General features: G+C 38.9%; 1 protein-coding gene across 1 annotated transcript; it reads left to right on the top strand.

The window, feature by feature from the left end:
* Positions 1 to 1,623: 1,623 nt before the first annotated feature.
* LOC106516981 (ras-related protein Rab-5C) lies at positions 1,624 to 6,606 on the top strand (the record flags this gene model as incomplete). Its single annotated transcript, XM_014007623.1, is given in 5 exon segments — positions 1,624 to 1,758; positions 2,456 to 2,607; positions 2,843 to 2,965; positions 4,911 to 5,004; positions 5,279 to 6,606. Coding segments are annotated over 5 exon segments (629 nt in total), but the record flags the coding sequence as incomplete, so codon positions are not given.
* Positions 6,607 to 12,276: the final 5,670 nt, after the last annotated feature.

Below are 12,276 nucleotides of genomic sequence, written 5' to 3'. Positions count from 1 at the left end.
AGTAAATGAACAACTGAAGAATTTTTATGTTTTGTCAGGGCTTTGATGGATCTTTTTCCCATTTCTTGTAAAAGTTRCATTTAGTTTTTGTTTAACCACAGTCAGTAGTTTATCACACGCAGCACAGTATTCTGTTRTGGTACAAGGACTTGTCAGAAAATTAGTATTAAGGCAGCTGAAGTCTAAACAAAAACTTTAGGATCTTGAAAAAGCTACTACTGATCAAGACCACTTTAACCCCTCTAATGCATATGAGTTAAAATTACCCACAAGGCCCCAGATTTAATACTGAGCMCTTGTGGTTTATTTGGACCCTTTAGAGGGTTAAAAGATGAAAAGAGTCGCTGACTGCTAGGAAGACAAATGTAAAGACTGAGATAGGTTTTTAATGTAACTGTAAGTACAGAGATGAGGTCATGTTGATAGCATAGTTGTCATTGAGCTACCGTAATTCGTTTTCTATTTATATATACTAAAACCTATGACCCWACTCCTCCAGTGGAACTGTGCACTTGACCAGAACAGTCCCCGCWGTACAAACATTTGACAAAGGCTGTTTCTAAATTACCCCAAATGTCATTTTACAGTTACTAATTAGCCCTCATAATTTTATTTACATTGCTAACTGCTATTGAAAGGTTTGCTACACACGTTTGTTACTGGGAAATAAAAACAGTGGATATTTTATACATTTGTGAAAGACTAAAAGATTTTAAACTATTGAATTTTTGGTTACCTCGTGTCATTCGTCATCTATAACCGTTCACGTAATCTTACTGATAATAAACAAACCAAACCAACCACATAACTTCCATGTTGACATCATTCAGTAAATGTGCTGCTGGTGGAGAAAAACATTAGGTAACCTAACCAGTGTGGTGTTTTATGAGAAAAGGTTTGCAGCTGAATAAATTTGAAAAGAACTCCAGTCTATAACTATTTTATTGACTAATTTATTCTTGGAGTATTGCCTTATTATTTAAAATTTTTTGTAGTTATACAACAATCAGTGCTTCTTGCTCAAATTATTATGTTTTTATTATTATTCTGTTAGCAAAAATATTTTAGTTGACTGTTGTATGTCTCTTATACATTGTTCTTGTTTATGCGTTATAGAAATATCAAGTGCTTGAATTTCTCATGAGTTCTAAGAGACATTCTTGTGCAGGTTTTAAATTTAAAAACACAAGCTGGTTGATTTYCAGCTTAAGCAAAAATGTATTTTGTCATATTTCCAATTTAATTGGATGTTTCTCTTGGGAAATATCCAAAATATTCACCCTTTTATTTAAAGCATTTAATGAACGTGTCTTTGTTTGAACAAAAACTTACTAGCTGTTTTTTTAAACAATGCTATCAATGTAAACATGTCATTTTGTTTTATGTTGTTCAGATCCTGTTTTTCTTTTTTTATTAAGGAACCTGGTTGCTCCACTGTCCCTCGATCAGTTTGGTTTTGCCTTCACCAGCGCAGTCCGTGACCTCAATAAGCATCAGTTTCCACAGCGCAGGAGGGTTACTTCCACATCCTCCACCTGTAGTTTCACATCACATCAGCCTGCCTCATCTATACCAGTCTCTGTCTATCAATGGCTGGGCGCGGTGGCGGACCAAGCAGGGCTAATGGAGCTGCTGCAGCAAACAAAATCTGCCAGTTCAAACTGGTGCTGCTGGGGGAGTCGGCGGTGGGCAAGTCCAGCTTAGTGCTGCGCTTCGTCAAAGGCCAGTTTCATGAGTTCCAGGAGAGCACCATTGGAGGTAAAAGTTCAGGGATTTTATTTATTTATTTATTTATTTATTTATTTATTTATTTATTTATTTCTCTGTGTAGCTCATGTTGCTTAAAGCAGTCATTTTTTTTGCCAACTCACTTCGACTTATATAAACATCTCAACAGTTTAATTTTAATTTTTTTTTTTTTTTAATTTTGAGAATCAATGTGTTTTGAATGTTTTACTCATCTGGACAATTTCCTAAATACATTGCTTGAATTTGGTGTTTTTGTTTGAAATCATCAATTGAAAACAATTTATGTCTTTTTAGGTCTTTACTCTTAATTTTTGTCTTTTTTTTTTACCAGATATGAAACAACTTCATTGGTCCAAAAACAAGTGCCTGAATTTAAATAGTCTTTAAACAGTGTTTGAAAGTAGTACCTGATTGTCATTTCATTTTAATTAATTTTTTTTTATTTTAGTTATCCAGTGCCTCCTAATCACATTTTGAGTCACAGATAATTTTCAACAGTTCTGTAGCCCTCACTGTATGAATCCAGTTCTTGGTCTTGAATAATAAATATTTGTGTAGACGCATCAAGACCTCTTGTTGGACCTGAACATTAAATTAGAAAAATGTAAACACTAATTTTAAATCAGTTTCTAAAGTAGTCTGATCTACTTAACTCTCCCTCAATCATGATTATTAAAGCAGAAACTTATCAAAACATTTTTTTCAGCTGCTTTCCTCACTCAGACAGTCTGTCTGGATGAAACCACTGTGAAGTTTGAGATCTGGGACACGGCAGGCCAGGAGCGCTACCACAGCCTGGCTCCCATGTACTACAGAGGCGCCCAGGCAGCCATTGTGGTCTATGACATCACCAACACGGTACGTATCTCCTGCAGGAAAACAGAGACGTAATAATTCCATATATTTGCTCAGCAGGGCTTGTTATACTTATAAAAGAACTGATTCTGTTTCTACAAAAGAAATGTATGTGTCAGTGTTAGGTTTAACTTAGGGATACAAGGTATTGTCCAATTTTAGGTTCCGTGTTTTAATCTAATTTTAGTTTAAATACTTCAAGTAAAAACAATGCTAATAAAGTTTGTTGGTTCATCAGGACACTTTTACTCGTGCAAAAAACTGGGTGAAGGAGCTTCAGAGACAAGCCAGTCCCAACATTGTGATTGCTCTGGCTGGCAACAAAGCAGACATCTCAGATAAGAGAGCTGTGGAGAATCAGGTATGAAGATGGAGCTGCAGTCACATTAAACAAGAATGTGTGTATATAGGCTTTCGTCAGCTTAATAAACATTTAAGACCACAGCATTTAAAAGCCTAAATCTTTACAAAAATGTGGATTCAGTGTCATTTTCTGTCAGGTATCCACAGTCCCATGACCTCCTGATGACAAAGGCAATAAAAAAATGTGTCTCTTTGATTGCATTCGGTTTGTTGAGCTGCATAAGCAAGTCCTCTCGCAGCGTTTTATTGCTGCTGAGGTTGGACACAGTAAGATAGTCATTTTAAACTTCTTAAAAGATCCGAGTGTTACGGAACAAAAATGTCCGGTGGTAGACCCCAAAAACATTTCACAGACCCTGAGCTGGTCATCCGGGAGGGACTCAGAGTAGAGCCGCTGCTCCTCCACGTCGAGAGGAGCCAGTTGAGGTGGCTCGGGCATCTGGTAAGGATGCCTCCTGGACGCCTCCCTGGTGAGGTATTCCGGGCACGTCCCACCGGGAGGAGGCCCCGAGGAAGACCCAGGACACGCTGGAGGGACTATGTCTCTCAGCTGGCCTGGGAACGCCTTGGAGTTCCCCCAGAGGAGCTGGAAGAAGTGGCTGGGGAGAGGGAGGTCTGGGCCTCCCTTCTGAAGCTGCTGCCCCCGCGATCCGACCCCAGATAGGCGGAAGAAAATGGATGGATGGATGGATGGATGGAGGCCCTGAGCTGGAGGATCCAATTGGCTGTCCGTCAGGACACGGGATGATCCTCAACCCAGTTTAAGCTTGTCGCTGGTTCTAACTGCAGTCCCATAACCATCAGACAGCAAGAGAAGGTTTTTAAGAACAAAATGCCTCTTCTTCTTCAACAGCCCAAAATTGCCCATTTATTCTTTATTGAAAAAAAAAACAATTTATCCTGGGGCGGCTGTGGCAGAGTGGTTAGGGGGGTCGTCCTGGAACCGGAAGGCCACCGGTTCGATCCCCCGTCCAGCTGTCTCAGTTGTTGTGTCCTTGGGCAAGATACTTAACCCCAGTGCCTCTGATGTGTGTCCCACCAGTGTAAGAATGTGATTGGCACTGATTAGTCTCCATAGTTGATTGTACATGTTAGCTTTGTAGGAGATCTGGCAGAGTGCTGTGTGAATGGGTAAATGAGGACACAGATTGTAGTGTGAAGCGCTTTGAGTACCCTGGTTGGGTAGAAAGGTGCTATACAAGTACAGTCCATTTATCCTTGCCGGTCTTGTTGGCTTCCAACGTTACTGGCATGACGAGGAGATCCCACGTGAGATGTTTTCTACGCGGCACAGTGRAGGGGGCACCATCATGATCTGGAGGGGGCTTTTTCCTTCAGTGGAACAATGGAGCTTCAGGTTGTGCAGAGGTGTCAAACAGCAGCCGACTGTGGAGATGTTGCAGGGGAGGATCCGTCATGACTGAAGGCTATCGTCTGTGTGGTAGTGATTGGGGTTTTCCACAGGACAACGTTGCAGTTTACAAAGTACTTCTAGAGAAATAACAAAACTCTTTTGGACCATCCTGCATGTTCCCCTGATCTAAATTCAACTGAGAACATACGAGGCAAGGGAAGCTTCCAGACAGTGGATGCCCTCCCTCCATGAAACTATCTTCTCCACTTGGAGCAACATTCCCTCTAGTCTCCTGAAAACACTAGCATCAAGTATGCTGATATTAATTTTTGAGATAATTAACAAGCGTGGCACAGCTACTATTTATTTTTTTGGGGGGTGGGGAGGATAAATGGTCTTAAACTTTTGATCAGCTGATGAACAGGCTATTTCAGCTTAATGGTTGTTTGCAATAAAACGCTCACTCAAATGTTTTTTGTGTCACTTCCATTTTTCTTTTTGTATTATGAAGCTCTACCTAGAGCCTTCTTCTCTGTGTGTGTATATATATTCATATTTAAAATGCCATCTTTCAAATTAATGTTCTTAGGAGGCACAAGTGTATGCTGATGACAACAGCCTGCTCTTTATGGAGACTTCAGCCAAGACTGCCATGAATGTTAATGAAATTTTCATGGCTATTGGTAAGTACATTATTGTTTTTATTTTTTATTTATTCATTGGCACAATTTTGTTAGATTTTGTTTTCTTAGGCAATCCATGGATTATAAATCTAGCTGTCCTATCAGTTGTTTTGTGTTGTATTGCTAGTCACCCTTTGTATTCCAAAAACACAGAAATTATACACTGCATTGTGTACTGACTTGTGTTAGATAAAGAAGGAGAAAATAACTTTTGGAGCAGGTGCCAAATTTTAAAGCTGAATTTCAAAAACTTTCAATGTTTGTGTCTCTGTAGCAAAGAAGCTACCAAAGAGCGAACCTCAGGGTGGAGCTGGTCAGGGGGGCAGGACGAGGACAGGAGTGGATCTACAAGAAGCCCCCCCTCAGGGTCGCAGCAGCCAGTGTTGCGGCGGTCATTAACAAAGTACAAATTGATGAACTTAGCAAGCGAGCCGTGAACATGTGAGGATGATATGTAGCCGAAACCCTGACAGGCAAGAGGGAGCAGAGCCCCTCGCTTTTCCTGTACATAATCTCATTTTACAGATGTGATTATCTGAATCTCCTTCGATTTAAAGAACTTTTAAAAATGAATCATAAGCTAGAGGGAATTCCCAGCATCCCTCAGTACTTTTCTCTGGTCTTTCCTTCATCTGTTTGTCCACCTTCCTGTTCATGTTCAGCTTGCTTTTCTATTGATTGCTTTACTTTTCTGAAGCGTGATGAGATTGTTGACATTTTCTCTGTATGTTTATATTTGTGTGTTCTAAATGTGTATGTGTATATAGTTTGTATATACAATAACATATGCACACACATTGTCTATTCCTGTCATTTCCCTCTACATTGATTGATATGACATCTACAAATACCCAAATGTTAAAAGTGCTGATCAGACATGCGACAGAGTGATTTAAACGTTTTGTCTCACTGCAGTTCATTTGCACCTGGAATTAACACGTAATAACTTGTTTATAGTGACGGCTTGCTTTGTGTCTACGCCTTGTACAAAAACAAATTCCTTTGATCTTCCCGCACCTGTTTTCGTTTCGGTTAAGTTGGCAAGAAAATGCGGTGCCTCTCGTTACTTGTAAGCGGCTGCAGTAATTTTTCCGTGAGGACAGACTTAGTTGCTGATCAAAAACTTCACAGGAAGGCAACAGTTAGAATGATGCTTTTACTGTGACAGAGTGAAGCATGTGGTCAGGTTGTACTGACTGAACTTTACACCCAGGTGAGATTCTGTCACAGTTGAAGTCAATTCCAGCTACAATCTGACTGATTCAAAATCACACCGATTCCAAAACAAACGTTTTACCCCTCCTGTGTTTTTCTTTACTCACATGTCTCTTTATGGACACCAAACATTGATCTGTTAGAAAGGAACTGTATGTTTTATTCCTGAGAAACACCCAAACCAAAATTCAGTTTTTAAGATTCTCAAACATTGGCCTATTGATTTGATTCATACACAAATGAAAATGCTTCTAAACTGTGTACCAAATGCAGTTGTGTTCCATTTACTGCGTTGATAACTAACAAAAAGCTGTTGGTCTTTTTTTATTTTAGAAATGTAAAATAACTTGTAAATCAAAAAAATATTAAACAACATGTACTACTCCTTTTTTTGTTATGAGTTGTAGTGTGTTGTTTCTGTAAGGTGGTATGAAATTTTTTTCATTTATTTGTTGATTCAGTTCAGGCTTAGTTTGGCTGCTAACAAAACTGTTGAGTTCTAGCACATTAGTCAAATCTAAATAGTGGATACTTCATTTCAGGATAAAACCTAATTAAATGAGCAAAACTGTAACTATATTGGAATCTCACTTAAGTAGATTTTTGTATTACTTCAAAAAACGACCTAACCTCCAATTTACACTGCATGCGGTTCTTCTTTGCTGCAAAGCTCAGATTTCTGCAGATTACATCTGCAGCCGCGGCTGCTACAACATGACCACTTCTGCTACGGTGGCCAAGGAAACAACAGCTGAAACTGCAACACTTGTTTTTTTTTAATCCATATTTCAAAATAAAATCCACACGTTTTTCATATCCTGCAATCTGCTTCCCAAACACAATTATACATTTTTCAGAGCATGTCTTTGGTGAATTATTTTGAACATGTGGGTACTGCGCTTGTTCGTTTTCCTGTTCCAAGTGCCCACGCCGATGCCTTGTGGATGCAGTGTAAATGCTCTTATTATGTGTTTTTACTGCGGGCGTCAGAACGGAGCAGACGCAGTGTAAATTGAGGGTAATAAGGTGACAGCAGAACTAAAATACAGCAAGTAGTAGAAACACTTTTTGGCTWCTTGACTATGAAAAGTGCTACTCAGTTACTACCTATTTACAAACTACATTTTTTCAACCACCAGATGGCAGCATCACACAATACCAGCACATGAAGTTTTTATTTTTTATTTTTTTTAGTTGATGAGGTGGAAGCTCACAGTGCTGCTGTCATTTTGATGCTTGAGTCACAGGGTTTTGTAGGAATAAAGAAATCATGCATGTTGACTGGAAGAAAGCTGCAGCAGAGGGATGTCACATTAGGGTTGTGCTTCATTCATGTTAGTCTAAATTTAGTACATTGCGTTTGTCTTTTTTTGCAGCAATTTATCATGTTGAGATAATATTTGCCTTATGTTTAAAAAGTATGTTTTAAGATTTGCTGAAGAAATATGCAATATTACTAATTTGTGTCTAGGTCTCATAGTGGCTGATATTTTGAATGTGCCCTTAGGTATAAATTCACACAGTAGAAGTGAATGGTAGTGTTAAGTATTTAAAAAAATACATATAAATCAGGTTCATGCTCATTTTGAAAGAATCCATAAGTAAAATTTATTTACCTTTCATAGATAAACACACACACACACACACAAACAGACGTAAAATATGTGAAATTAAAAAAGTAAGCGCCTATAGCTAAAAGCTTAAAAAATTGAGCTACCCCTTTAAACGTGTATGTATTTTTTTTATATTTCAAACTGTTATCTCCTTGATTTTTATTACTTTTTTTGTTTTGTTTTTATTCCAGAAAAGAGCAAGCATTAAATTTATTTTGGACATTTGAATACTCTCTCACCAACAGTCACACACAGCCTCACAGATATGGCGGCATTTTTACCCAAAGAAAGCGGGCGCTCTGTTCACAGTAAATGATTTCTCATTTGTTGGRCTGTCAGTCAAGATGTGTTTCGTCAAAAAAAAAGAAACTCATTTCATGCTTGGCCTCTGTGAATCATAATGGACTGAGAGCTGGACTGAAATTGACTGTGTTTAGAGCAGCAGCTTAGCAGAATAATGGAAATGTGGCCTGGAAATAAATCTATCTTTCTTTTGTTCCACTCTTTTCCTTTACTTGTTTTTACATGTTCAAATGAAACCAATCGAATAGGTGCATTTATCATAGGAATTTGTTGATTAGCTGTGGCAACTGTGAATGTGTTTTCTTGACAAACCAATGGACCAATTTTACAGACCGTTATAAAATCGAAAACACAGGCMCTGATGGTCTTCCTCTATCTTCCTGGGCGGAAAGAAATGTCATTAAATACCAAGGACACGGGGACACCGTATCTGGATTGCATTTTGTGCAGGAGTTTGAGATTTCCGCTGATAGCGATCGTATGTGTGATGTGGAACAATAATTGACTCTTATCTAAAATGAAACATCTGCCACTAGACGGGAGCTTAGAAAAGGAAGGAACCAAACACATTTAACACTCGTTGAGGGAATAACAATTTTCTAAATATGGTTTTTATTGTTGCCTTATGTTTGCTAACTATATGCTACTGAACGTTCACATTTTTTTAACACAGACTTTTAGAAATGCACATACAATTTTAAAACAGCCACTTTATTCAATGTTTTCAGTGGAAACCATATTTTAGATTTAGTACTACGTTGTAAAATTATAACTTTAAAACTCAACTGAACTTTAGTTATATGGCACTTAACAAAACAAAAAGATTTTAAAAATAAACAATGTAAATCTAATATGTAAAATAGACTAATAAATGTAAAATAGAGCTCAAAAGTGTTGAAACAATTTGTGCTGGTGCAGTAAATATTTGTGCTCAATTTAACTTCCTTCACTACCTGATGTCACCAACAGTTGTTGCTGTCACAAATGTAAAGTTTCAGATGTACAKTGTGAGTCAAAAGCCTCAGGACAYCCTTTCATTTCAAAAAGAAAAGGGAAAATGGTGTATCTGAATACCTCCAGCAAGTAATGGGTGAGGAGGCCTAGCTTTGGAAAAACTTTCGAAATCTAGACATACAGTAGCCTAAATGATAGTCTGACTCACCCTGTATTTACACTGACTCTCAAATAACATTTTAAATTTTTATTTTTCATTGTCATCTCTGGCTTCTCAGTGACTCACCATCTTCTTGAGAGTCCTAAAAAACTCAAGTAGACTTCAGTGACMCTGACCCTGAAGGACAGAATGTACAAGGATGCACACTTTAGGAGTACATATTATCTRGGAAACATCATGATCTAAATTTCATCACTTGCTTCTCTGAGAGGCTATCATCCTCTTTCACTGCCTGAGCAATGAGTGATTTCTGGAAAAATCCCCTCCTCAAACAGAAAAGGTGTTCATACAACGAACCCAGGGCCGTGCACTGCATGTCACTCTTGAAGGCCTTCATGTTTTTGTTTTTGGAAATGAAAAATGTAGAATTCCTCCTAATTCAATGACCCATAAAACCTATGCGTCTGGGGGGCATCCTTACCAGACCACCTCAGCTGGCTCCTCTCACTGTAGAGGAGTAGTGATTCTGACAATTAATGAGTTTTGTTATCCCTGGAGGACAGATTTTGTTGTGTTAAAATACCTGCAGCTCAAACAGTGCCCACTCTCTTTTYCCTCATGAGTCATAGCTTTCTTTTTCAAGGATTTTTTCCCCCTCAAAGCTAAGGCCATCAAATAAAAAAAATCACCACTGATCCATCTGAAACATTGATTGATGGTTTCATTTTCTGTTAAAAAAAATTGTGATCTGAGCCTCATCTGTACAGAAGTCATGTCCCTTTCATTTCCTGACATTTGTCAAATTGAGCAAAAGGAAAGATTAATACTTCCAGCTAAACTTCCTGTTGACTTAAGAGCAATCACGTGTATAAAACCTGTGTTTCCTTTCTGATGTGTCACATGGCAAAGACAAGAAACGTCACATTTTGTTAAATAAAAAAATCTAAACGTTAAASCTACTGGGAATGTGCCACAGTCAAGCCCTCCTTCTCCTTTATATTCCCACTCCACCCTTTCAAAACAAACCACTGGCATCCTGAAAGTGTCATCCCAATCAAACCTTAAAATGACACACAAAACGAGTATAGGGTAAAAATAAACGCACTGCCATGGTGACGGGTTTGAAACGTGTGGCTCTGACTGAGTCGTGGCCGATTCCTTGATGGCTCCGTGGCTCTGCGGAATAAAAATGTTCTTYAATGAAAGCACTCAAGATGATGACGGAGCCGAGAGCTGTTATTAAGTCTGATGGCGGGAGCTCGATGATTGGTCTTGAGCTTCGYACAAATGGAGTCCCCATATTCTCTGATCTAACCTTAACAACAGGAGGCTGATTCTTCTTCTTCGGGTCTTGGCCTGTTTCTGGTTTGGGTTTCGTTACATCAACACAGAGACACGAGGACCCCCCCCCCCCTTTTTTTTTCTCTTCCTACAAACAACATGTGCTCCTTTATTTTTAGGGGTGGATGCCTTGCAGTAAAGGCCAAGCAAGGGTGTCAAAGGACTTCAATGCGAAGGACATAGCTCAGACTCCAAGTGCCTTTCCAACTTGCGTCCATCACCATCCGGCTGACAGCTGATTCAAACGCACAACGGTGAGCAATGTGCCCGAGTCACTGAACTCCCCGATTCATCCGCAGGCATCTGCTTTTGARCACAACCCAACAATGTTAATGAGAGGCTCTGACAGGGGTGGGATCATGGGAGTGACGGCTGGTGATAGAACTGTGCAGCACGCAGGCACGACCTAAAGGTGGAGAGGATTTGCCATCTACGAGTAGGACAACATTGTCCTGTGACTCTTCAATTATAGTTCTCAGATGGGCTATTATCTAGCGGCCGTTTTTTTTTTTTTTTTTTTTTTTTTTTTTTTTGTGGATCTGTTTGTGGGCAAACATTGGCATTGTTTTGAGGCTGTATAAATACCAGGGTGTAGTGTTTCCTATAGGCTGCCAGCGCTGGTTCAAACAAGCTACAATAMAGAAACAATGAAAACAGAGGTGTTRCATTGGGGGTTCCTCCAGAAATTTGTTAAAGCCGACACTTTTAATCATTGTGCATGACTCTCAGTCACTTCCACACCATGTTTTWGCTCAATATTTGTAAAAATGACWGAGTTATAGCCATGTTTAACTCTTGTTTCCTCCCACAGTCCAAAAATGTTCAGGTTCCTTTCAGGCTCCTCTCGTGGACCAAAGGTCCCTGCTCTCAATGATTCCCTGATTAAATAAAGAAGAAACAAATGTTTGTCTTTGCTAAGGTCGATTGGCCTTGTTGAATCAGACTTGTATGTCCTTGAATTTCATTAAAATCTGTCTATGGTTTCATGAAATATTTTTGACTGATTTTGACTGAATAATTTTCAGTGGGTGGCTCCACAGCTAAGGCTACATGTTTTGAGTCTTTTTGAAACAGCTTCTCTGGAGCTGAACTTGTTTTATTTAACGTTTGTGCGTAAAAGCACTGTCGATTTTGTTAATAAAGTCGCAGCTACTGGAGCGAAGAGTTTTTGTTTTAATTAGAGTGCAGCTAATGGAGCGTAAAGGGCTTTATTTCCCTTTCTGGCATCAAATTGGTTGTTTTAGTTTATTAATAAACTTGTTTTGTGTGTGTTGGTACACTCACTATTTTTAATTTTTTTAAAATCTTTTTTGCTGACTGTTCTGTGTTCAGCTGTTTAATGGATGTAAAAATGCAATAAACCAAATTTTGGTTTATTATGTTGAAACCGTTGTTTCAGATGATTTTGTAGATCTTGATGTTTAACATGAACTTGATCTTTAAATCGTGGAGCTAAAAAAAAAAACATGATAATTTTTTATCAGAATTTTAAATGATTTACTCAAATGAATCCCATTTCAAACACGTTAGCTTGCCACTTCTCCTCTGTTTTTGTGTTTGTTCCCTTTTTTTAATCTTTCCTTTCCTCTCTCATCCCACCGCTCCGCGCGCGCACTGATTCCGTATCTCTGTCGCGCAGGCGGCAGCAGTGGCTCAGCGCGCGCGCATTGCCTGCTTGGTGCTTTA

Source organism: Austrofundulus limnaeus, unplaced genomic scaffold, assembly GCF_001266775.1.
Source record: "Austrofundulus limnaeus strain Quisiro unplaced genomic scaffold, Austrofundulus_limnaeus-1.0 Scaffold43, whole genome shotgun sequence".
In the NCBI taxonomy this organism is placed as follows: Eukaryota; Metazoa; Chordata; class Actinopteri; order Cyprinodontiformes; family Rivulidae; genus Austrofundulus; species Austrofundulus limnaeus.
The sequence above is the reverse complement of the archived record's forward strand: the minus strand, read 5'-3'. Positions and strand labels throughout refer to the sequence as shown.